At 46.5% G+C, this 27,117-nt stretch overlaps 4 protein-coding genes across 5 annotated transcripts; 3 read left to right on the plus strand and 1 right to left on the minus strand.

Annotated features, from left to right (window-relative positions):
* The first annotated feature begins 670 nt into the window (after positions 1 to 670).
* On the plus strand, positions 671 to 3,366 carry LOC140125980 (E3 ubiquitin/ISG15 ligase TRIM25-like). The gene has a single exon (XM_072144993.1). The coding sequence runs from the start codon at positions 687 to 689 to the stop codon at positions 2,268 to 2,270; it is 1,584 nt and encodes a 527-aa protein (XP_072001094.1). The 5' UTR covers positions 671 to 686; the 3' UTR covers positions 2,271 to 3,366.
* A 2,390-nt stretch (positions 3,367 to 5,756) lies between these two features.
* On the plus strand, positions 5,757 to 8,692 carry LOC140125863 (uncharacterized). Its single transcript, XM_072144739.1, has one exon. The coding sequence runs from the start codon at positions 5,757 to 5,759 to the stop codon at positions 8,574 to 8,576; it is 2,820 nt and encodes a 939-aa protein (XP_072000840.1). The 3' UTR covers positions 8,577 to 8,692.
* A 2,627-nt stretch (positions 8,693 to 11,319) lies between these two features.
* Positions 11,320 to 13,661, minus strand: LOC140125981 (E3 ubiquitin-protein ligase TRIM39-like). Its single transcript, XM_072144994.1, has one exon. The coding sequence runs from the start codon at positions 13,632 to 13,634 to the stop codon at positions 11,829 to 11,831; it is 1,806 nt and encodes a 601-aa protein (XP_072001095.1). The 5' UTR covers positions 13,635 to 13,661; the 3' UTR covers positions 11,320 to 11,828.
* Positions 13,662 to 16,001: 2,340 nt separating this feature from the next.
* Positions 16,002 to 26,854, plus strand: ERGIC2 (ERGIC and golgi 2). 2 transcript variants are annotated; one of them, XM_072144996.1, is made up of 14 exons: positions 16,002 to 16,151; positions 17,971 to 18,083; positions 18,188 to 18,296; positions 18,661 to 18,707; positions 18,790 to 18,860; positions 18,952 to 18,992; positions 19,068 to 19,169; positions 19,251 to 19,346; positions 23,064 to 23,119; positions 23,269 to 23,367; positions 23,526 to 23,623; positions 23,702 to 23,864; positions 23,956 to 24,035; positions 26,736 to 26,854. In XM_072144996.1, the coding sequence occupies exons 2-14, from the start codon at positions 17,978 to 17,980 to the stop codon at positions 26,802 to 26,804; spliced, it is 1,137 nt and encodes a 378-aa protein (XP_072001097.1). In that variant the 5' UTR covers positions 16,002 to 16,151; positions 17,971 to 17,977; the 3' UTR covers positions 26,805 to 26,854. The 2 variants fall into 2 exon arrangements, with proteins under 2 accessions (XP_072001097.1, XP_072001096.1); XM_072144995.1 differs by lacking the exon at positions 26,736 to 26,854 and adding an exon at positions 24,404 to 24,496.
* The last annotated feature ends 263 nt before the right edge of the window (positions 26,855 to 27,117 follow it).

The raw sequence follows: 27,117 nt of genomic DNA on the forward strand, positions 1-27,117 counted from the left end.
AGCCTCCTCCTGTGGCCTCCTGTCCTACAGCCTCCTCCTGTACTCCAGCCTCCTCCTGTCCTCTAGCCTCCTCTTGTAGCTCCTGTCCTCCAGTCTCCTGTAGCTCCTGTCCTCCAGCCTCCTCGTGTTTTTAATCCTCCTCCTGTGGCCTCTTGTCCTCCAGCTTCTGCCTCCTGTCCTTAACCCTCCTCCTGTGACCTCCTGTCCCAGGTTGTGACTTATGAGGGGGTGGAGCCGGCCAAAGGGAGGAGCTACATCCTCACATGACTCCTTCAGACATGTGAGGAGGTAGGTGGCTTATCCCGCCTCCTTCTGGCCCCAATGCTTCGGCTGCTCTGCATCTCTAATGTACGGGACCAGGAGGAGGCGAGACAATGTCGGAGAGAGAGAGGGGAAGCCTGGGACATTCTCCCAACCACCTGGGATGGCGAATTGCGCTGAATCCAGGACGGTTGGGAGTTATGCTTCTGCGCAAAAACTGACATAAAATCACCGATAAATCTTCCCCAAAGTGTCTATGTCTTACCATACTTTTTCTTAGAGATGAGCTTATCTATAACTGCTGTGTCTCAAACAAACCTGTAGAAACTCTGTCCCAATTCTGTAATTTCCCTGTGTTATTCACACCCACCGGTCTTTGAGCCCTGATGGACTTTCACTTTCATTTCTTCCCTCTGCTCTCAGCGATGGCGTCTGCAGATCTGAGGAAGGAGCTGGAATGTTCCATCTGTCTGAGCCTCTACACGGATCCTGTAACCCTGAGATGTGGACACAACTTCTGCCGGGTCTGTATTGATCAGGTTCTGAATACACAGGACGGGTCTGGAGGTTATTCCTGTCCTGAATGTAGAGAAGAGTTTCAGAAGAGGCCAGTACTGATCGGGAACATAACTCTACGTAATGTAGTGGAGAATTACATTACCACTCAACCGGCACATGGAGACACAAGGATCTGCTGCACTTACTGCTTTCACTCTCCTGTACCTGCGGTGAAGTCCTGTCTGATGTGTGAGGCTTCTCTGTGTGATGATCATCTGAGAGTCCACAGCAAGGGACCAGAACACGTCCTGACTGATCCCAGAACTTCCCTGGAGAACCGGAAATGTTCTGTCCATAAGAAGATCCTGGAATATTACTGCACGGAGGATGCAGCTTGTATCTGTGTGTCCTGCAGACTGGACGGAGAACACTGGGGACACCAGGTGGAGACGCTGGATGAGGCCTCAGAGAAGAAGAAGAAGAAACTGAGAAACGTTCTCAAGAAACTGATAAAAAAAAGAAGGGAGACTGAGGAAAGAGTCCAGAGTCTAGAGGAACAATGGAGAAATGCTCAAGAAAAAGCATCTGGAGAAGCTGAGAGAGTCACTGCCCTGTTTATAGACATCAGGAGACGTCTGGACAACCTGGAGAAGAGGATCCTGAGTGAGATCTCCAAGAAGAATGAGCAGAGGTCATTATCACTGTCTGCTCTGATCCAGAAGCTGGAGATAAAGAAGGACGAGCTGTCCAGGAAGATGAAGGACATTGAGGAGCTGTGTAACATGACTGATCCACTGACTGTGTTACAGGAACCAGACACAGGTGACTTGTGTGATCCTGAGGAGGGGGGAGGTGATGGGGACACAGGAGGACATGATGGAGGTGATCAGGGTGTAGAGCTGATAATATCACACATGTTATCTGAGATAATGAGTGGTGTAAATGTAATGTTCTATGTCCAGGATCCTGCAGACATATTTCTGGATGTAACAACAGCCTCTAATAATATCTTTATATCGGACGACCTGAAAACTACATCCCGTACACTAATAAACCAGAACCGGCTAGAAACAGCTGAGAGATTTCAGTATGATCAGGTGATGAGCAGCCGGGGATTTACCTCAGGACGACATTACTGGGATGTGGTGATCAGTGGATCTGGACTCTGGAGGGTGGGGATGTGTTACCCCAGTGTAGACCGGAGGGGGCGTCAGTCACATTTAGGGAATAATACCCAATCCTGGAGTTTATGTGGAGGACGGCAGGTATATAATAATCTGTGTTCAGTGATATATAACAGTACAGCAACTCCAATCCCTCACCAGATCTCCGGTAATAGATTCCGGATCAGTCTGGATTATGAGGCGGGAAAATTGTCCTTCTATGAGCTGTGTGACCCCATCAGACACTTACACACCTTCACCACCACCTTCACCGAGCCCCTTCATGCTGCGTTAGGTATATTTAGAGGGTGCATAAAGATATCATTGGGGAGCTACACATGGAAGTAAATTACAGCGCCTTGCGAAAGTATTTGTCCCCTTGAACTTTTCTACCTTTCGCCACATTTCGGGCTTCAAACATGAAGATATAAAATTGTAATTATTTGGTGAAGAATCAACAAGTTGGACACAATTGTGAAGTGGAACGAAATTTATTGGATATTTTAAACTAAAAAATAATAAACTGAAAAGTGGGGGGTGCAATGTTATTCGGCCCTTTAAGTTAATACCCTGTACTTCATCCAGAATTGTCCTGTATTTGGCTCCATCCATGTTCCCATCAATTTTAACCAGATTTTTGAAGTGACTGCTTGTTGTCCTATGGACGGACTCTCCCACCTCGGCTGTAGATCTCTGCAGATCATCCAGAGCGATCGTGGGCCTCTTGGCTGATCAGTCTTCTCCTGGTGGGAGATAAAAGTTTAGAGGGACGGCCGGGTCTTGGCAGATTTGTAAGGTCTGATCCTCCTTCCATTACAATATGACGCTTGTTCTCAGCTCCTTGGGATGTTTAAAGTTTGTAAAATCTTTTTGTATCCAAATCCAGCTTTGAATTTCTCCACAACAGTATCAGGACCTGCCTGGTGGGTTCCTTGGTCTTCACGATGCAGAACCTGAGCTATCACAGAGGAGTTGGATTTATACCAAGACCTTATTACACACAGGTGGATTATATTCATCATCGGTCATTTAGGATCATTGGATAATTCAGAGATTAGAGACTGAACTTCCGGAGGGAAAGTAAAGAGGCCGAATAATATTACCCCGCCCCCCGTTTCAGTTTAATGTTTTTACAAAAGTTAAAAATTTCAAATAAATTTCATTCCACTTCACAATTGTCTCCCACTTGTTACTCATTTTTCCCCCCAAAATTACAATTTTGTGATCTGCATTATCCGTATCTGGGATATGACGCTGGGTTATTACACCTTCTACGAGAAGCCACCAGGACTTGTCTTATATGTAGTTTTCCCGCCTCAGGTAATAACATGGGGTAGAACATGCTGCAGGGGAATATATCGCTTACAGAAAATCTTACAATGTATTGAAGATTAATTTGTCATTAGCTTCTGTTATTTGGTGAAATTAAACCAATAAAAAAATGAAGACCTTCACCTCATGTTGACGCGTCGTTTGTTAGATCAATCCAGCAATCTGGAGAACGGGAGGTCCAATTCTAAGTAATGGAGCAGCAGACCAGCGCCACTTAGCTCAACTGAATAAAGGTGAATGGGGGGTCCACGATTCTCCTTCTGTATGTAACTGAAGCAAAGCTGCTGCATTCGGGGACAGCTCCGGGAGTCCCCATTATTGTCATTGGGGCTTGAATCGTAAAGCAATGGCCACAATTAATTAATTATACATGAATTACTGCCAGGTACTAAGCAGCAGTGGTGGAAGCCATCGGAGCGATCACTCCATGAGCCCCCCTGATAGGTGTATTGACTCTTAGGGTGGTGACACACGTGCCGTTTTTGGGCCGTTTTTAGTAGTGCGTTCTCAGATCGGGAAAAAACGCATGCGCATGCGTTTTTGACCAGTTTGAATTAAGATAATTGGTAAAATCTGTCAAAAACGCATGCATTTTCAAAAAAGCGTTTTTATACACGTGGTTTTTTTCGATCTGAAAACGAAAAGCGTTCACACGTTTTTCAGATGCAGTTTTAATGTCCAAACCAAGACTGGAGTGAAAACAGCGGAGGAGCAGCTTCTCTCTGTGAGATGTCCTCACCCATTATCATCCACACCTGCAATCGGCTTCAAAAATTGCATCTGAAAAACTGAACGTGTGGACACTCCAAGTGAGCAACATGTAAAAGAGGGGCTGCTAGATGACCCGCCCCCTACAGAGCGTTTTGATTGGCCTAACGGGTGCTACGAGACCAAAAACAATGGTGACATGAACTGGTGGAGAAGTCATTAGCGGAGGATGACTGAGGCTGGTGCCACATGCACCGCTTTGTCTGCGTTTGAAAACGCAGACAAAGCCACACCCACGGGGGCGGGCCGGGGACCTGATCGCACGGAACGAGTGGCCAGTGTTTTGCATTAAATTAACGCAAAACACCGGCGGCTCGTTCCCGATCGCAGGCGTTTTGATAGAAATGCCGATGCGATCGGACCGCGGACCGCCCCTGTGGGTGCGGCTTTGTTTGCAAACGCAGACAAAGCAGTGTGTGTGGCACCAGCCTAAGATTCTTTGCAGAACAAAAATTTGTGTTCTTGATTCAATCCATAACTATACACTTGCACGGTTGTAGGTGTAACTACCTCGTTGTGAGTTTCAGCTGTTTGTCAGAGCTGTGGATTTCCTCTCTCTCGCCTTTCTTACTTGGAAACTCAACACCTCTTGGTAGGGGATGGCAATGAATCTCATGGACTTGTCTATGAGGCTACGTTCACACTAAAAATACTACAGTCACAGAGTCATAGTATGTGTCCGCTGGCACAACAAAAACATCCCACACTGCACTCCCAAATAATATATACTCAACACAACACCCTCAAGCATTAAATGTATGGCAATCTTCCAGGCTATCAGCAGCACCAATCACTCAGAATAGATCCTTTTCATAAATGAGCATCAAGCATGACCTTCAGGAAGCCTGATGACATAATGCAGGAATAAAACCAAACCACTATATCTATTCCAGAAGGAACAGACTCCCGTTCTGTAGACAGAGCTGTTCCCATGTGGTTGCATCTCTTAAGTACAGAGTAGGGAACTGGTTTGGCTGAGTGAGAGGCTTGGGACTAGGGTTGGGAAGTAAGAGTTCTCCTTACGGAGACTGCCTTACAAGGTAGCTAAAAAAGGTGTTGTTTTCTTTATCTCATCTTGGAAAACTTATTTGCATATTTTCCCACAATCCCCTAGTGGAGTGTCCATGGCTATAAGACTCCACATGGTGGCCTTAATTGACAGTCTCCATAAGGAGAACTCTTTCTTCCTGACCCTAGTCAAAAGCCTCTTACAGTTCCCTGCACTGTACTGAGGAGACCCAATCAGGTCAAAACAGCTCTGTCTACAGTTGGGAGTCTGTACCTTCTGGAATAGATATACTGGTTTGGTTTTAATCCAGCATCATGTCATAAGGCCTCTTTGTAGGTCATGCTTCATGTCAAGGGACCTGCCTTACAAGGGAGCTAAAAGAGGCATGGTTTTCCTTATTCCATCCTGGAAAACTTATTTGCATATAAGGCTTACTGACAGTCTTGCATGATATTGAAGGGAGCTGCCTTACAAACTAGACAAGAGGCGAAGTTTTTTACATCCCATTCTGGAAAACATATGTAATTTCCCAGAATGCCGTTTAAATACTGAAAAAACTTATCTTTCAGCTTCTAACTTCCTCATCGAGATTTTCTACTTAGAATTTCCTGCTTCTTGCGTTGTACCTGAAAGCCTATAACACAGCCCAGTCCTATGTGCTACACCCACTGGTCTTTGAGCCTTTAGGTACTTTTTTCTTTCATTTCTTCTTCCTGCTCTCAGCGATGGCATACGCTGTTCTACGAAAGGAGCTGGACTGTTCCATCTGTCTGAAGCTGTATACGGATCCTGTAACCCTGAGATGTGGTCACAACTTCTGCTGGTTCTGTACTGAACAGCTTCTGAATACACAGGACGAGTCTGGAGTTTATTCCTGTCCTGAATGTAGAGAAGAGTTTCAGGAACGTCCAATTCTGAAGAGGAACATAGTTCTATGTAACATAGCGGAGAATATCCTGTCTACTCATCAGAAGTCTGTGGACCCTCATGGACCTGCTGCCAATTCTAGTCTGATGGTCAATAATCAACCGCACCTCGATAACACTGCAGATGAACATGCCCTGACTAAATGCAGAACATCAACGAGGAACAGGAAATGTTCCATCCATAAAGAGTTCTTGAACTATTACTGCTATGAGGATGTGGCTTGTATTTGTATGACCTGTTATTATGAAGAACATCGGGGTCATCAGATAGAAGTGATGGATGAGGCATCTGAGAAGAAGAAGAAGGTACTGATAAAATCCCTGCAGAAACTGATCTCATGGGAAGACGAGACCAAAGAAAGACAAACACTTAAAGGATCTAAAAGAAAACTGGTTAAAAAAGCTGCTAGAGAAACCGAGAGCATCACTGCCCTGTTCATGGACCTGAGAAAAAGACTGGATGACCTGGAGAAGAGGATCCTGAGTGACATCTCCAGGCAGGAAAAGAAGATATCAAATTCACTGTCTAATGACATCCGGATATTGGAAATAATGAAGGACGAGCTGTCCAGGAAGATGAGGGACATTGTAAATCTGTGTAACGTGACTGATCCACTGACTGTGTTACACCATACGTGTGATCTCGAGGAGGAAGGAAGTGAAGAAGACACAGGTCACATGAATGATACTGCAGTGGAGGGAAGAGAAGAGAATACATGGGTCGTAAGTGATCCTGAGGAGGATGGAGGTGAAGAAGACACAGGTCACATGAATGATACTGCAGTGGAGGGAAGAGAAGAGAATACATGGGTCGTAAGTGATCCTGAGGAGGATGGAGGTGAAGAAGACACAGGTCACATGAATGATACTGCAGTGGAGGGAAGAGAAGAGAATACATGGGTCGTGAGTGATCCTGAGGAGGATGGAGGTGGAGATGAGAACACAGGTGACCTGACTGATCCTGAGGGGGGAGGTCATGAGGAAATAGGTGACATAAGTGATCCTGAGGAGCAGGGACATGATGAGGACACAGGTGACATAAGTGATCCTGAGGAGCAGGGACACAATGAGAATGTTGATGACGTGAGTGATCCTGTTGAGGTGGGAGGAGAAGAATTGAACACAGGTCACATGAATGATCCTGAAGAGCAGGGACATGGTGAGGACACAGGGGTCATTAGTGATCTTGAGGAGCAGGCACATGATGAGGACACAGGTGACATTAGTGATCCTGAGGAGCAGGGACATGATGAGGACACAGGTGACATTAGTGATCCTGAGGAGCAGGGAGATGATGAGAATGTTGATGACATGAGAGATCCTGTTGAGGTGGGAGGAGAAGAAGAGAATACAGGGCACATGAATGATCCTGAGGAGCAGGGACATGATGAGGACACAGGTGACATAAGTGATCCTGAGGAGCAGGGAGATGATGAGGACACAGGTGACATTAGTGATCCTGAGGAGCAGGGAGATGATGAGAATGTTGATGACATGAGAGATCCTGTTGAGGTGGGAGGAGAAGAAGAGAATACAGGGCACATGAATGATCCTGAGGAGCAGGGACATGATGAGGACACAGGTGACATAAGTGATCCTGAGGAGCAGGGAGATGATGAGGACACAGGTAACATTAGTGATCCTGAGGAGCAGGGACATGATGAGGACACAGGTGACATAAGTGATCCTGAGGAGCAGGCACATGATGAGGACACAGGTGACATTAGTGATCCTGAGGAGCAGGGAGATGATGAGAATGTTGATGACATGAGAGATCCTGTTGAGGTGGGAGGAGAAGAAGAGAATACAGGGCACATGAATGATCCTGAGGAGCAGGGACATGATGAGGACACAGGGGACATTAGTGATCCTGAGGAGCAGGGACATGATGAGGACACAGGGGACATTAGTGATCCTGAGGAGCAGGGAGATGGTGAGGACACAGGTGACATTAGTGATCCTGAGGAGCAGGGAGATGATGAGGACTGGAGTGTAGAGTTAATTTCGCACATATCGCACACATTATCTGATTTAGTAAGAAATGTCGTCTTCTGTGGACAGGATCCTGCAGACATATTACTGGATATAAACACAGCTGGTAATTATATCCTTATATCAGACGACCTAAAAACTGCAACCTGGACACACATGGACCAGAGTCGTCCAGAAACGGCAGAGAGATTCCGGCTCCGTCAGGTGATGAGCAGCCGGGGATTTACCTCAGGACGACATTACTGGGATGTGGAGATCAGTGGGTCACTTTGGTGGAGAGTTGGGGTGTGTTACCCCAGTATAGACAGGAGGGGGAGTGGGTCATACATTGGGGATAATAACAAGTCCTGGGGTTTGTATGGAAGGCAGGGGAATAATAATCATTGCTCAGTTATCTATGACAGTCAAGAGATCTATTTACCTCACAAAATCTTAGCTGATAAAGTTAGGATATATGTGGATTACGAGGCGGGGGAGTTGTCCTTCTATGAGCTGTGTGACCCCATCAGACACTTACACACCTTCACCACCACCTTCACCGAGCCCCTTCATGCTACATTGAGTGTATGGGAGGGTTATGTAAAGATAGGAGGAGGTGAAGCAGCTCTGAAGAACCATCACTGGTGACAGAGCAGAATCTGGTGGGGTTACGTCCTATGTCCTACAGAGAGCTGTGATCGGTTATCTGCCCCACAATCCATGGGTGCAAGGTCAATTCCTGGTGACTGTTATACACAGGGCAGGCGATAAGATGCTGGCACTTGTAGTACCTGGCAACACGGCAAACAGTGTGGGACAGTTCCCATGTAGATTTCCTATGTTTTCCTAACTTTTATACATTTCACTGTATTCATAATCCCCTCAGTTTATGTATTATACAAGATTTAATACACAGTAAAGATTTACTTTGTGTTTCGTTTCCTGAGTTTCCTCTTTTTTGCTATGTTTGTGGTTATCCTACACAGTTCTTTCACACCTCTTCTTAGAACACGACTGTCTAATGGCCGAGTCATGATAATGAGAAAGGAGAAGCAACGAAAGCTGCGTAACCAGCAGATAACTCAACTAAATACCAAGACACAAGCTGTTTATTGGATTGGTGATGGTCACAGCTTTACTTGTAAATCTTGAAATACAATCTGGAAAACATAAAATCTTATTAGCATAAAACATTAAACATTGAACATTTGGTGGCTGAGTTCTTGGCAACCCAAAACCCTAGGCCACAAACATATTCATTGTATCTTAGACAACCTTAAATCAATGCAAACCAAACCTCTAAACCACTGGCCGTAAACCTACTGGCAAGTGGCGTGAATAACCATCAACTTGCTTCATAGGTTTTGGGAAGACAATCTTGAATTTTAGAGTGTCTCACCACATATTTTCTATCATATGCAATTTTCTTGTTGCCAAACACCAGCCACAGTATGCCGGATTATCCCCCCATTAATATCCTGCCATACCCTAATAGCAAACTCCAGAACCTCGGACAAACCAAAATTAAAAACGTCCAATCCCACATCTGTAAGATGCACTGCATCAGGCCCCGTATAGCTGGTCTCAGATTCCAGCGACATGTGGTGCACCACCAAATGACCATTCATGCACAAGAGCTTCCCAATACACTTATTAATTTTAACCCTGGTTCAATTAAGGCCCAACACAGAAACTGCTTTGTGCCATCTGAACCTCCAGATCAGCTCCGACCACACAACCAACATCTTCAGGTGGACGTCCCAGAAGCACAACATGTCCCTCTTAATTGCTTTAATTAATGCTCTCATCTGATAGGTCCCAATATCGTTGCCACCCGCATATAAAACTAAAATGTAAAACTAAAAGGTCCCCATCTGCGAAAGACCTTACCTGGTCACACGTCATTTCTCTGAAACCTAACCAATGGACACTCACCCACTCCTCATTCAATCCCAAATACCTACCACCTGGCTGTAGATGGGCCCGCTTCTCAGCCCAGTACACAAAGGAGTGTCCAAAGATCCAAATTGTGCATTTTTTGCCTGATAAAATCACAACCCCGAACTAACTATCCCGTCCCGAAATGGAATTTTAAAACTATTCCGAAAACCTTCCCCCAACAACCAGGCTTTCTCCCTACTTGCAAACTTCTCCAGCCAAGGCATCATGGGGCTTAAAAATCGCCAGAGTCTCCCCCATAACCAGCACCGTCCCCAGACTTAGATTTTCCCCTTTTGAAGTACTTGGACAAGGGTTGATTTCTGCCCCCGCACTCTTGCACACTCTTGCTTGTAGACACAATACACACCACACTTAAAGCAACTATCGTTGTATTGCCAGCAATCGACAACGATGACAAACAAAGTGGAAATAAAGGCCAAAAAACTAAGGATCAAAGTAGGATTTGATGTGCATTATACTGTCACACCTAGGCACCACCATAATGAACATTCTTAAATAGAAATAAAATTTTAAAAAATTGTCCATTTATGATGAATTTTCCATGCGTCTAACATTAGGGAGATGAGTCGGCTTTGCCTTTGCCCCACCCTTTTACTTTATTTTTTGTTGCCCTTTTGTTACTGACATTAGATTGTCTGGGGTCGAAGATTTTTTAACTATTGGTCCCCCCAGGTGGTGTAAGGAGTAAAAATAATAACTAATACTTCAAGGGGTCCGTCAACTTCATAACACCATATAATTATGCCCACTCCATTACTTTTCCCTCCAGTCCCAATTTCGGGTGATCAAGCCACTCGCTGGTGCTCTTCTTGGGGTCACTGGTCCTTTCCATGGCTTCCAGCCCTGCCATGGACTGGGTGGGGCAGGATCAGCCTTTGCCATCTTTTTCGTGTAGTTATGCACTCTCCTGGGCTGCTGACGTCACTGTGCGAGCAGCTGAGGGAGAAGAGACGCAGCTGTGGATACTTAAGGATGGAACAGTTGGATGGACTGTAACACGGGAGCATGCACGATGGACGGGAGGACATCACATGGTCCTCCAGTGGGTGAGACGGCCAGGAGGACACAGAAGAAAGAAGGCGAACTAGCTGAAAGGAAAGACGTGCAGGAGGACCGAGACAACGAAGGAGGGAAAAATGTATACCAGCTTGCCCCTTAGCCAAACCCTTTAACCTTGTTTCTTGCCTCCATTCCACTGCAGCTCCTCCTCATTTGACACAAATTCCTCGCTGAGCCGATCGAGGCTGGCGGTGATGGGAGGATCTGGGTTGGACGGGAGGCGAGGGCATAACTAAATATTAGTTATTATTTTTACCCTTGTCTCCAGGTGGTGTAAAAATAATCTTCAATCTTGGACAACCCCCTGTTGGGGTGGGGCTCCTGAATTCAGCAGTTCTAGGAAACAACAAAACTGTAGAAAATATCATTTTTTTGTATTTTAATGTGGTTTGTTCAAGAAATAGTAACTGCACAAAGAACAATGTTGTACTTGATTGGTTCATTATGAGTTTATCTACACATGTAACAGCCATTGGTCCTAGTCTCCTCAACTTTCCGATCTATGACTCACACACTTCGCATATCCCCTAGCCACAGGATTGCGGAGGGTCTACACTGTTTGACTCCATCAATCGGCAGAATGGGGGACCGTAAAGGTTTCATCTGAAAGTCCCATGGAATTCAATGGAGCACAGGACGGAGCTCGATGGGACTTATGGTTGGTTAACAGAATCGATCAGAATAGACCTGTATAACTACTGAACTTATGAAGACAATTAAGCTATGTGAAAGTTTTTTTGAATATGTAGCTCTGACACTACTGTCCTGCAGTTTACCGGAGGAGAAGGCACTCCATGCGTCATAGTTTGATAAGATGCCAGAAGTCCTTTTCCCAGCAAAGTGGTCAGCCCGTGACACTGGACTCTACCTTTACAGTGGTTACTTTTTAAGTCCACATTTGTTGCCCCAACTTTCTGCTTCCAGTGATGTCTCCCAGCTCTGGACAGATTTCAGTGATGATGTTTGGTCCTCGCAGTTGCTGTTTCCCCCTGATATCTTTATGGATCCTTTCCATACACGTAGTGCAGCATGAAGGGGCTCGGTGAAGGTGGTGGTGAAGGTGTGTAAGTGTCTGATGGGGTCACACATCTCATAGAAGGACAACTCCCCCGCCTCATAATCCAGACTGATCCGGATTCTATCACTGGAGATCTGGTGAGGTAACTGGATCACTTCCCCGTCATGTATCACTGAATACTGATTATTATACACCCCACCTCCACACAAACTCCAGGACTTGTTATTGTCCCCAATGTATGACTGATGACCATTCCTGTCTATACTGGGGTAACACATCCCCAACCCCCACCATCTCGACCCTCCTATCTCCACATCCCAGTAGTGTTGTCCTGAGGAAAAAACCCTGTTGCTTATCACCTGAGGAAAATACTGGAAACTCTTTATTGTTTTTGGATGACCCTTGATGACTCCCACTCGTGATGCAGTTTTCAGGTCGTCTGATATAAGGAGATTATTAGCAGCTGTTTTTGTATCCAGTAATATGTCTGCAGGATCTTGGACATAGAAGGTCACATTTACACCTCGTATTATATCAGATAACGTGTGTGATAAATTGGAGATTAGCTCTACATCTGGCTCACTGCCCTCATGTCCTGCTGTGTCCTCATCACCTACACCTACAACATGTCCTCCTATGTCCTCATCACCTCCATCATGTCCCTCTGTGTCCTTATCACGTCCATCATGTCCTCCTGTGTCCTCATCACCTCCATCATGTCTCCCTGTGTCCCCATCACCTCCCCCCTCCTCAGGATCACACAAGTCACCTGTGTCTGGTTCCTGTAACACAGTCAGTGGATCAGTCATGTTACACAGCTCCTCAATGTCCTTCATCTTCCTGGACAGCTCCTCCTTCTTTATCTCCAGATTTTTGATCTCATCAGACAGTGACAATGACACCTCCATCTCCTGCCTGGAGATCTCCCTCAAGATCCTCTTCTCCAGGTCATCCAGACGTCTCCTGATGTCTATAAACATGGCAGTGACTCTCTCGGCTTCTCCAGATGCTTTTTCTTGATCTTTTCTCTTTCGTACCTGAAGACTCTGGACTTTTCCCTCAGTCTCCTCTCTTTTTGTGATTAGTTTTTGTAGAAAATGTCTAAGTTTATTCTTTTTCTTCTCAGAGGCCTCATCCAGTGTCTCTACTTGATGACCCCGATGTTCTCCAGCCAGACTGCAGGACACACAGATACAAGCCTCATCTTGGGCGCAGTAATATTCCAGGATCTTCTTATGGACAGAACATTTCCGGTTCTCCAGGGAAGTGCTGGGATCTATGAGGACGTGTTCTAGTTCTTTGCTGTGGACTCTCAGATGATTATCACATAGAGAAGCCTCACACATCAGACAGAATTTCACAGCAGGAACTGAAGAGTCCAGACAATAAGTGCAGCAGAACCCGATGACCTCCTCCTGATTTTGTCGAATAAACAGATATTTCTCTACTACATTATGTAGAGTTACGTTCCTTTGCAGTCCTGGACGCTTCTGAAACTCTGTTCTACACTCAGGACAGGAATAAACTGCAGATTCGTCCTGTGTATTAAGGACCTGCTCAATACAGACCCGGCAGAAGTTGTGTCCACATCTCAGGGTTACAGGATCCGTGTAGAGGCTCAGACAGACAGAACATTCCAGCTCCTCTTCAAGCCCAGCAGACGCCATTGCTGAGAGCAGAGGGAAGAAACGAAACTAAAGTATTCTAATCCTCGGAGAGAAGTGGGTGTGATTCTCATTTATCACACCACGTGATCTAGCATTTAACCATTGAGCACATAGAAACCCACCAAAGCTTTTCTGTGACTGTTCTTATATGCCTTGAGCTTCTGTAGCAAGCCGTGGTTGAAATTATCATGCAGGCGTTCTACCTGAGAAGCTTGCAGCAAAGGTCTGAAGGAGAAATGTATATTGCAGTCTGGACACCTCCGCAGACAGTGGTGGCTTTGCAACTTAAAACTCATAACAGATTTTATAATTGGCTTTACAATAGCAGTGCAAGAGATAAAAATGGCCTCCCACCTATGGTAAATGTAGTTTAGAAGATAATAACCAAGATAATGGTTAACTGGCTGAAGAGGAGCATTGATCATCGATTATCCACTCCGACCTAACAGGAGGCAATCCTGGATATACTGGGGCAGATTTATCAATCAGTCTGAAAGTCAGAATATTTCCAGTTGCCCAAGGCAACCAATCACAGCTCAGCTTTCATTTTACCAGTGCTCATGAATATTTTAAAGGGGAGCTGTGATTGGTTTCCATGGGCAACTAGAAATATTCTGACTTTCAGACTGCTTGATAAATCTGCCCCACTGTATACCAGATCACAGATAGGCTTGCCTTTACACACTGTGGGACACATTTTCGCATTTCCAACGGGCTTCCCGAATTTTTCTGCTTTGCGCCGCATTTAACTGGGGTTTTTGGTGCACGCGATCGGATTTTGGCGCCGGCTTTCAAGCGACACAAATCGGGGTGGCGGGCCGTCGGACAATCCGAAGGATTCAGACAACGCGCAGGATTTAACATCTCAAATTGTGTCGCAAGACATGCACTCACATACAGGACCAGGTAAGTAAATGTGCCCCTGTGCGATATATAAAGACTTTCACAGAGTCACACGTTGGGCGGATGTGACTGCTGAGCGAAGTATCCAGTCAGTGAGGCTGGAGGAGAGATGCAATACGTTGCATCCCCTCCCATACGCTTCTATTGCATCTGCTGAGCTTGCTACGATTTCCATCTTGTCTTTTTCACTGGATGCGTTGTATACTGGTCAACAACAACTATGCCTCCATCTGCCAGTATATGTCAATGGGTACTCTCAGCATATACCAAACACAGGATATGAACCCAGCCCTAGGTTAGCAGGATCACGCTAGGACTAGACTGTCGAGTGGGAAAGTGATTGACACTTTTCATTGACTACACCTGTCTAGACCTGCAAGCAATAACCTTGCTAACTTAGGTGCCTCAACCACATGGAAACCCATTAAAGTTTGTATGTGCTTCACCTAACATGTCTCTGTACGCCTCTGCAGGTTGCACTTGTCGTCCAGGGCTTTCCACTTGTGGCTGGCTGCTACATAACACTCATGCCTTGAAACTTAAGAAATAAACTTATAATTTGCTCAATAAAAGGCCTCCTTAAATGTAGACCCCGATCACACAATAAGGTAATGCTGGACATACAGCGGATCACGGAGAGGCCTTCCCTTAGGCCTTGTGCCATATATGAAGGTTCTCTGCATGTCAAAGGCTCTGGGTAACTCTTCACAGAGTCTATCGGGCTGTATTTAGCAGGTTTACCGTATCACAAACAGAATATCGAGTAGGCCCAGGCCCATCTTTGGCTTCAACAAGTTTTGGGTGACCAGCCAAGACCTTTGAGCCATTAAACAAAGCTTCAAGAATCAAGGTCAACTACCGAAAGTGAGAAGCCAAGCTCCTTGTGGGGTGGAAACAGATCTTTACCACCTTCCATCATCCAACTGGACCTTGAATCAAGCGAATCCCTCAAGTCATCGAGGGAAAGACTCTTGCACGATCCGACCCGTCTTCCAATACACATTACAGGCCTGATCCCAACCTCAGGTCACTATCCGCTAGGCCATTATCTGCAGAGACTTTCTCTTCTGAATGTTGGTTACTATGCAGCGGGGAAGGTTCACCTACCTGTAGTCAGTAAGTGACCCTGCAGCACCACGTAACTGCCACAAGAGGGCAAAGGTAATTAAGTTATTGCCTGTGAGTCACTACACTCACTGAGGAAGACATCTTTTACCTCAGCTTCTCATATCTTGGATCCATACAGTCACATTCCCGCCTAAACCTGACACATTACAAAGATACACATAAAGCTTTGCCCTTATCAATCATGGCGCATCATGAATAATTGGCTCCACCAATCGTCTTTCCTACAAAAGTCACATGACGTCAACTGCCCGCCCAGGTTGCTTAGTGTTGAAAACTAAATCCGCGCGGCCGCCATTTTCTTGTAGTCCCGGCCGATGTCTTGTCTATGAGGAGGGCTATCGTAAAATGGCTCCGACTCAGAGACAATAAGATTCAGCCAGCGCTGACGAGGCGGAAGTGACGGCCGACCAGTTGTTCTAGTGATGATCCAGGACACTAGTGCTGGCTTCTCTGTCACCTAGATCCGGGCTGGGGCCCCAGGAGCCGGTGAGTGCAGCTGTAGGTGTATACTGCAGGGGACGCCAGCTGTGAGACAGGAGACGTGTGTGCTGCCTCCTGTAGGGTGCACTGAGCTGCTGCAGGGTTACCGTTCAGGGGGCAGGGAAAGATGGGTGAGGGTGCATGTAATGCTGTGTGTATGGACATAACTGTGCTGAGGCTGTGATACTGCGCGTGCACCTACACTATATCTATCAGCGCAGAACCGACACTGCTACATCTGTACCGCACCTACACTACATCTATCAGCGCAGAACCGACACTGCTACATCTATCAGCGCAGAACCGACACTGCTACATCTGTACTGCACCTACACTACATCTATCAGCGCAGAACCGACACTGCTACATCTGTACTGCACCGACACTACATCTATCAGCGCAGAACCATCGCTGCTACATCTGTACCGCACCGACACTGCTACATCTGTACCGCACCGACACTGCTACATCTGTACCGCACCGACACTGCTACATCTGTACCGCACCGACACTGCTACATCTGTACCGCACCGACACTGCTACATCTGTACCGCACCGACACTGCTACATCTGTACCGCACCGACACTGCTACATCTGTACCGCACCGACACTGCTACATCTGTACCGCACCTACACTACATCACGCAGCACAGAACCGATGCAGCTACATTTGTACTGCACCGACACTGCTACATCTGTACCGCACCTACACTACATCAATCAGCACAGGACCTTCGCTGCTACATCTGTACCGCACCGACACTACTACATCTGTACCGCACCGACACTACTACATCTGTACCGCACCGACACTACTACATCTGTACCGCACCGACACTACTACATCTGTACCGCACCGACACTACTACATCTGTACCGCACCGACACTACTACATCTGTACCGCACCGACACTACTACATCTGTACCGCACCTACACTACATCACGCAGCACAGAACCGATGCAGCTACATTTGTACCGCCCCGACATTACATGAATCAGCACTGACACTGCTACATCTGTACCGCACCCACACTACATCAATTAGCGCAGAACCGACACTGCTACATCTGTACCGCACCGACACTACATCAATCGGCGTAGAACCATCGCTGCTACATCTGCACTTAGCCAAACCATATCAGTACAGCACACTACATCTTTGCCACAAGCTGATGAGCCCCGCTGCCTCTGTGCCCGCAGCCCGCCGGGCCCCGCTACCTCTATGCCGCCGGGCCCCGCTACCTCTATGCCGCCGGGCCCCGCTACCTCTATGCCGCCGGGCCCCGCTACCTCTATGCCGCCGGGCCCCGCTACCTCTATGCCGCCGGGCCCCGCTACCTCTATGCCGCCGGGCCCCGCTACCTCTATGCCGCCGGGCCCCGCTACCTCTATGCCGCCGGGCCCCGCTACCTCTATGCCGCCGGGCCCCGCTACCTCTATGCCGCCGGGCCCCGCTACCTCTATGCCGCCGGGCCCCGCTACCTCTATGCCGCCGGGCCCCGCTACCTCTATGCCGCCGGGCCCCGCTACCTCTATGCCGCCGGGCCCCGCTACCTCTATGCCGCCGGGCCCCGCTACCTCTATGCCGCCGGGCCCCGCTACCTCTATGCCGCCGGGCCCCGCTACCTCTATGCCGCCGGGCCCCGCTACCTCTATGCCGCCGGGCCCCGCTACCTCTATGCCGCCGGGCCCCGCTACCTCTATGCCGCCGGGCCCCGCTACCTCTATGCCGCCGGGCCCCGCTACCTCTATGCCGCCGGGCCCCGCTACCTCTATGCCGCCGGGCCCCGCTTCATGTGTCTCTTGTTGGCCCCTCCTGCAGGTTGAGGATGAGGCGGCTGAGCCGCAGGAAGACCCTGAGTCTGGTGAAGGAGCTGGATGCCTTCCCCAAGGTGCCTGACAGCTACGTGGAGACGTCGGCGAGTAGAGGGACAGGTAGGTGCGGGATGTCATGTGCAGGACACTGGAGGCTTCAGAGCTGACATCTCCCAGCATGCCTTGCTTGCCACCACATAGCTGTCACCCTGATCTCTTTGTAGTGTCTCTGCTGGCGTTCTCCATCATGGCGATCCTCACTATCCTGGAGTTCCTGGTGTATCGCGACACGTGGATGAGATACGACTACGAGGTGGACAGAGACTTCACCAGGTAATTATCTGTGGTCACATCTATCTCTCCCTGTCAGTACCATCCGATCCGATCCACACTGGCAAAGAAACCCAATCATAGATGTCCGTAAATGATGTGTAATCCTGAGAATGGAGACGGTAAAAAGTATTGAGCAAAAAGCCCGGGGGAGTCATGACAACGGCTGGAATGTGTCAGGATACATTGTATCAGGCCTGTGCAGGACACATGAAGTGTAATGGCGGGGGTCAGACAGCAGGGGGCAGCACAATACAGTAGATGTAACCATAGAGTAGTAATCCGCGCAGCCAGAAGGACACGATGACTTCTCCTTGTTGTTGTTTTTTTTCTTAGTTTTTACTGTTTTTGTTGCTTTATATTCCAGTAAGTTGCGTCTGAACATCGACATCACGGTGGCCATGAGGTGTCAGTGTGAGTATCCTCCGGGCCAGCAGGGGGCAGTGTCTCTGTGCTCCACCCCGTGACGGCTCCTGACCTCTTGTCTCTCCTGCAGATGTCGGAGCCGATGTCCTGGATCTGGCGGAGACCATGGTGACGTCCGCCGAGGGGCTGGTGTATGAGCCGGTGAGCAAAAGCGTTACAAAACTACAACTCCCAGCATGCCTAGCGGTAGTTACCATCCCCCGTGACTGGTGCTTTTCCTTCTGTCTTCCAGGTTACATTCGACTTGTCTCCTCAGCAGAGGCAGTGGCAGAGGTGAGATACCGGGGCTGCTGCGGGGGCTGCTGCGGGGTCCTCCAGCTCGTGTCTCATCATTGCCTTGTATTGCAGGATGCTGCAGCAGATCCAGAGCCGCCTGCAGGAGGAGGCGTCACTGCAGGACCTGCTGTTCAAGAGCGCCATGAGGAGCTCCTTCACTGCCCTGCCCCCCAGGTAAGTGCCGGCCATGTAACTAATGGACACTTACCTGAGGATCGGAGCAGTTATGTATAATCTCTAACGTCTTGTCTGTAGGGAAGATTCTCCTACCGAGCCGCCCAGCGCCTGCCGCATCCACGGCCACCTAGATATCAACAAAGTGGCGGGAAACTTCCACATCACCGTGGGCAAGTATGTAACCAGCATAGAACATAAGCTGAATAGTGAGTGCAGCTCTGGGGTATAATACAGGATGTAACTCAGGATCAGTACAGGATAAGTAATGTCATGTATGTACACAGTGACTGCACCAGCAGCAGAATAGTGAGTGCAGCTCTGGGGTATAATACAGGATGTAACTCAGGATCAGTACAGGATAAGTAATGTCATGTATGTACACAGTGACTGCACCAGTAGCAGAATAGTGAGTGCAGCTCTGGGGTATAATACAGGATGTAACTCAGGATCAGTACAGGATAAGTAATGTCATGTATGTACACAGTGACTGCACCAGCAGCAGAATAGTGAGTGCAGCTCTGGTGTATAATACAGGATGTAACTCAGGATCAGTACAGGATAAGTAATGTCATGTATGTACACAGTGACTGCACCAGCAGCAGAATAGTGAGTGCAGCTCTGGAGTATAATACAGGATGTAACTCAGGATCAGTACAGGATAAGTAATGTCATGTATGTACACAGTGACTGCACCAGCAGCAGAATAGTGAGTGCAGCTCTGGGGTATAATACAGGATGTAACTCAGGATCAGTACAGGATAAGTAATGTCATGTATGTACACAGTGACTGCACCAGCAGCAGAATAGTGAGTGCAGCTCTGGGGTATAATACAGGATGTAACTCAGGATCAGTACAGGATAAGTAATGTCATGTATGTACACAGTGACTGCACCAGTAGCAGAATAGTGAGTGCAGCTCTGGGGTATAATACAGGATGTAACTCAGGATCAGTACAGGATAAGTAATGTCATGTATGTACACAGTGACTGCACCAGCAGCAGAATAGTGAGTGCAGCTCTGGAGTATAATACAGGATGTAACTCAGGATCAGTACAGGATAAGTAATGTCATGTATGTACACAGTGACTGCACCAGCAGCAGAATAGTGAGTGCAGCTCTGGGGTATAATACAGGATGTAACTCAGGATCAGTACAGGATAAGTAATGTCATGTATGTACACAGTGACTGCACCAGTAGCAGAATAGTGAGTGCAGCTCTGGGGTATAATACAGGATGTAACTCAGGATCAGTACAGGATAAGTAATGTCATGTATGTACACAGTGACTGCACCAGCAGCAGAATAGTGAGTGCAGCTCTGGAGTATAATACAGGATGTAACTCAGGATCAGTACAGGATAAGTAATGTCATGTATGTACACAGTGACTGCACCAGCAGCAGAATAGTGAGTGCAGCTCTGGAGTATAATACAGGATGTAACTCAGGATCAGTACAGGATAAGTAATGTCATGTATGTACACAGTGACTACACCAGCAGCAGAATAGTGAGTGCAGCTCTGGAGTATAATACAGGATGTAACTCAGGATCAGTACAGGATAAGTAATGTCATGTATGTACACAGTGACTGCACCAGCAGCAGAATAGTGAGAGCAGCTCTGGGGTATAATACAGGATGTAACTCAGGATCAGTACAGGATAAGTAATGTCATGTATGTACAGTGACTGCACCAGCAGCAGAATAGTGAGTGCAGCTCTGGAGTATAATACAGGATGTAACTCAGGATCAGTACAGGATAAGTAATGTCATGTATGTACACAGTGACTGCACCAGCAGCAGAATAGTGAGTGCCGCTCTGGGGTATAATACAGGATGTAACTCAGGATCAGTACAGGATAAGTAATGTCATGTATGTACACAGTGACTGCACCAGCAGCAGAATAGTGAGTGCAGCTCTGGGGTATAATACAGGATGTAACTCAGGATCAGTACAGGATAAGTAATGTCATGTATGTACAGTGACTGCACCAGCAGCAGAATAGTGAGTGCAGCTCTGGAGTATAATACAGGATGTAACTCAGGATCAGTACAGGATAAGTAATGTCATGTATGTACACAGTGACTGCACCAGCAGCAGAATAGTGAGTGCCGCTCTGGGGTATAATACAGGATGTAACTCAGGATCAGTACAGGATAAGTAATGTCATGTATGTACACAGTGACTGCACCAGCAGCAGAATAGTGAGTGCAGCTCTGGGGTATAATACAGGATGTAACTCAGGATCAGTACAGGATAAGTAATGTCATGTATGTACACAGTGACTGCACCAGCAGCAGAATAGTGAGTGCAGCTCTGGGGTATAATATAGGATGTAACTCAGGATCAGTACAGGATAAGTAATGTCATGTATGTACACAGTGACTGTACCAGCAGCAGAATAGTGAGTGCAGCTCTGGGGTATAATACAGGATGTAACTCAGGATCAGTACAGGATAAATAATGTCATGTATGTACACAGTGACTGCACCAGCAGCAGAATAGTGAGTGCAGCTCTGGAGTATAATACAGGATGTAACTCAGGATCAGTACAGGATAAGTAATGTCATGTATGTACACAGTGACTGCACCAGCAGCAGAATAGTGAGTGCCGCTCTGGGGTATAATACAGGATGTAACTCAGGATCAGTACAGGATAAGTAATGTCATGTATGTACAGTGACTGCACCAGCAGCAGAATAGTGAGTGCAGCTCTGGAGTATAATACAGGATGTAACTCAGGATCAGTACAGGATAAGTAATGTCATGTATGTACACAGTGACTGCACCAGCAGCAGAATAGTGAGTGCAGCTCTGGGGTATAATACAGGATGTAACTCAGGATCAGTACAGGATAAGTAATGTCATGTATGTACACAGTGACTGCACCAGCAGCAGAATAGTGAGTGCCGCTCTGGGGTATAATACAGGATGTAACTCAGGATCAGTACAGGATAAGTAATGTCATGTATGTACACAGTGACTGCACCAGCAGCAGAATAGTGAGTGCAGCTCTGGGGTATAATACAGGATGTAACTCAGGATCAGTACAGGATAAGTAATGTCATGTATGTACACAGTGACTGCACCAGCAGCAGAATAGTGAGTGCAGCTCTGGGGTATAATATAGGATGTAACTCAGGATCAGTACAGGATAAGTAATGTCATGTATGTACACAGTGACTGTACCAGCAGCAGAATAGTGAGTGCAGCTCTGGGGTATAATACAGGATGTAACTCAGGATCAGTACAGGATAAATAATGTCATGTATGTACACAGTGACTGCACCAGCAGCAGAATAGTGAGTGCAGCTCTGGAGTATAATACAGGATGTAACTCAGGATCAGTACAGGATAAGTAATGTCATGTATGTACACAGTGACTGCACCAGCAGCAGAATAGTGAGTGCAGCTCTGGGGTATAATACAGGATGTAACTCAGGATCAGTACAGGATAAGTAATGTCATGTATGTACACAGTGACTGCACCAGCAGCAGAATAGTGAGTGCAGCTCTGGGGTATAATACAGGATGTAACTCAGGATCAGTACAGGATAAGTAATGTCATGTATGTACACAGTGACTGCACCAGCAGCAGAATAGTGAGTGCAGCTCTGGGGTATAATACAGGATGTAACTCAGGATCAGTACAGGATAAGTAATGTCATGTATGTACACAGTGAATGCACCAGCAGCAGAATAGTGAGTGCAGCTCTGCAGTATAATATAGCTACATGTTATAACACGGTCTGTTAGTCACCACTGGGGGGCGCTCATTGTATAATAATTCATATAGTTATTATGAACCTGTATAAATCTGCATGTTGAGTGCTCCCCCTAGTGGTCACATTTATGTTCGCATATACTTATTCTGTTATATTTTCTTCTATTAGAGCTATTCCACATCCCAGAGGTCACGCACATTTGGCCGCTCTCGTCAGCCATGACAGTGAGTATATGTTCAGAAAATCGGCTTAGATCTCGCTTTTTGTGTTAGTTTTGCCTCGTTTCCAGTATAAGCTGTGGCCATACAGGGTGTCACCCAGATTTCCCTGGTACAGATTCAGTGCAAAAATCTGTTTTATGTAACTTTTCTAGGTTATAATTTCTCTCATCGCATCGATCACTTGTCCTTTGGAGAAGTTCTGCCGGGGATCATTAACCCCTTGGATGGAATGGAAAAAATAGCCCAGGAAAGTAAGTGCCCCCCGCCAGCTGCTATCTGCCCCCACTGTGCCCATCTAATGCTATGGGGTATCGGGAGTCCGTAGCCTCCTCTATGTGTAGACTGCAGCTTCGTATCCCCCCCCTGAGGTCTCGTGTTTTCTTGTCCCCCCCCCCCTCTCTTTCGGCAGGTAACCAGATGTATCAGTATTTTATCACCATCGTCCCCACCAAACTGAACACGCACAAGGTGTACGGGGACACGCACCAGTTCTCTGTGACGGAGAGGGTAAGATCCATCACCGATGACATCATAGCTGACTTGTAATAAACCCCTCCCCGCTCAGTCTCCGTTATCCCGTTACAGGAGCGCGTGATCAACCACGCCACCGGCAGCCACGGCGTGTCGGGGATATTCATGAAGTATGACATCAGCTCTCTGATGGTGACGGTGACAGAGGACCACATGCCGCTCTGGAAGTTCCTGGTGCGGCTCTGCGGGATTATAGGGGGAATATTCACCACCACAGGTAAGTTACTTCCTTTGGAGGGTTTAGTTTTTTTTAAAATCTTGCCTGGATTTGTTGATACTATAGCTTGCGATACCTCTTACCATTTTAGGGATGATCCACGGACTGGCCGAGTTTTTTGTGGATATCGTTTGCTGCCGGTTTAAGCTTGGAGTTTACAGACGTAATGAAGTGAGTACTTGTGGTACATACAGGGAGGGAGAGACTGTAAGATGATCCTTTATCTGAACTGTCATAGTGGTGGTGTACGCAGGGGGCTATTCACAGAGTGGGTGAAATATTATATTATTCCCTTACTACAGCATGCATGGAGAGACTGTAACATGATCCCTCACTTCCTTTCATGGGTAAAATATTATTATCACTTTACCTTACCACAGCATGCATGGAGAGACTGTAACATGATCCCTCACTCCCTCTGGTGGGTAAAATATTATTATATCATTCCCTTACCACAGCATGCATGGAGAGACTGTAACATGCTCCCTCACTCCCTCTCATGGGTAAATTATTATTATTATATCATTCCCTTACCACAGCATGCATGGAGAGACTGTAAGATGATCCTTTATCTGAGCTGGTATACGCAGGTAATTAGGACTGTAAGATGATCCCTCACTCCCTCTCATGGGTAAAATATTACTATATAATTCCCTTACGACAGCATGCATGGAGAGACTGTAACATGATCCCTCACTTCCTCTCATAGGTAAAATATTATTATTACTTTACCTTACCACAGCATGCATGGAGAGACTGTAACATGATCCCTCACTCCCTCTCATAGGTAAAATATTATTATTACTTTACCTTACCTCAGCATGCATGGAGAGACTGTAACATGCTCCCTCACTCCCTCTCGTGGGAAAAATATTATTATATCATTCCCTTACCACAGCATGCATGGAGAGACTGTAAGATGATCCTTTATCTGAGCTGGTATACGCAGGGAATTAGGACTGTAAGATGATCCCTCACTCCCTCTCATGGGTAATATATTACTATATAATTCCCTTACGACAGCATGCATGGAGAGACTGTAACATGATCCCTCACTCCCTCTCATAGGTAAAATATTATTATTACTTTACCTTACCACAGCATGCATGGAGAGACTGTAACATGATCCCTCACTCCCTCTCATGGGTAAAATATTATTATTACTTTACCTTACCACAGCATGCATGGAGAGACTGTAACATGATCCCTCACTCCCTCTCATGGGTAAAATATTATTATTACTTTACCTTACCACAGCATGCATGGAGAGACTGTAACATGATCCCTCACTCCCTCTCATAGGTAAAATATTATTATTACTTTACCTTACCTCAGCATGCATGGAGAGACTGTAACATGCTCCCTCACTCCCTCTTGTGGGTAAAATATTATTATATCATTCCCTTACCACAGCATGCATGGAGAGACTGTAAGATGATCCTTTATCTGAGCTGGTATACGCAGGGAATTAGGACTGTAAGATGATCCCTCACTCCCTCTCATGGGTAAAATATTACTATATAATTCCCTTACGACAGCATGCATGGAGAGACTGTAACATGATCCCTCACTCCCTCTCATAGGTAAAATATTATTATTACTTTACCTTACCACAGCATGCATGGAGAGACTGTAACATGATCCCTCACTCCCTCTCATGGGTAAAATATTATTATTACTTTACCTTACCACAGCATGCATGGAGAGACTGTAACATGATCCCTCACTCCCTCTCATAGGTAAAATATTATTACTTTACCTTACCACAGCATGCATGGAGAGACTGTAACATGATCCCTCACTCCCTCTCATAGGTAAAATATTATTATTACTTTACCTTACCACAGCATGCATGGAGAGACTGTAACATGATCCCACGTTTCCCCTCTCATAAGCCAAGTGTTAGAGGATGGGATAAAGTGTGTGATGATTCTGCTCTTCTTTCATTTGAGGGAAAGTCTGTAACATGATCTCTCAGCATGAGAATTTAACGGAGAGTGGGAGGAATAATAATTGTGCTTGGAGAGTTTGTAATATGCTCCCTCTTCTACCGTTTTACAGTACGAGTGTAAGAGAGTGAGATAAAACGTATCATACAGCTTCACAGAAATGCTGTAACATGCTCCCCCTCACAGCATGAGAGTTACATTCCCCCCACTTTATGATACTAGGGGGAGGAGTAGGGTCATGTTATGGTCTTTCCAGCGATTCTGTAATGAGAGGAGGGATCATGTTACAGTCTCTCCCTTTATCCTGAAGATATGTTTTATCCCACCCGCTAACTATTGAAGAGAGAGCATGTTATTGTCTCTCCATCATCTTATGTTCCTCCCACTTTATCTATTAGATGCTTCCCCCCTTATTCTGCCTTCCCACAATATTCATGGAGAGACTGTAACCTGCTCTCTTCCTCCTCTCGTTAATCATCAATGGAAAGTCTGCGAGAGCCCCTCCTCCTGGAAGGATCGGAAAATAATTCTTCCTCCCTATCACAACATGGAGAGACTGTAATATGATCATTCACCCTTGTGCCAAAGCATATGCTTTATACATGGGATGGACGTCATGTAATAGGATCCCCCTCCTCTTATACATCATATAGAGAGATTGTAACAAGATCCCTCTGCTGTTCCTCGATGTGAGGAGCATACTACAGCTCTGACACCGGATGGCGCTGTACTTGTATATGTTACAGGAACCTTTGACACCATGTGGCTGCAGGATATAGAGACTGTGCATGCTGGGTGTTGTAGTTATCTCAACGGAGCCGTGTTACCTCTGCCCATGCTGTGATCATTAACAGTGGACACTGCTGTGTATGAAAGTGGAGTTCCCCTTTAATTATTATTATTTTTTTCTTTATTCTTGTAGGAGAACCATGTCCAGAACCTCCTCTCCTCCAATCACAGAGCAGAGCCACCCCCACCGGACCCTCTATGAGCGACCAAGACTTGTATAGAAATAAACATATCGTCCCCCTTTGTTTTACACCTCCGCCTCCCATTTTTCGGTTATTTGTGATGAGTGCTCTGCTCGATAGTCTCAGTACACAGGTAGGTTTGAGCCTGGAAAAGCTGGGTGGTAGAGAAGGCCACAAGGAGTAACTAGCACAATACTACGTCTCCTACACGTACATCTGATAACTTCTGTGCACTAGATGGCGCTGTCCCCCTCTAGAAACATCAACTGCAGGACTGACTATAATAACACATTATAATATACAGCCCAAATCATGTCCATTGTAAGCACTTCC

Source organism: Engystomops pustulosus, chromosome 4 (assembly GCF_040894005.1).
Source record: "Engystomops pustulosus chromosome 4, aEngPut4.maternal, whole genome shotgun sequence".
NCBI lineage: Eukaryota > Metazoa > Chordata > Amphibia > Anura > Leptodactylidae > Engystomops > Engystomops pustulosus.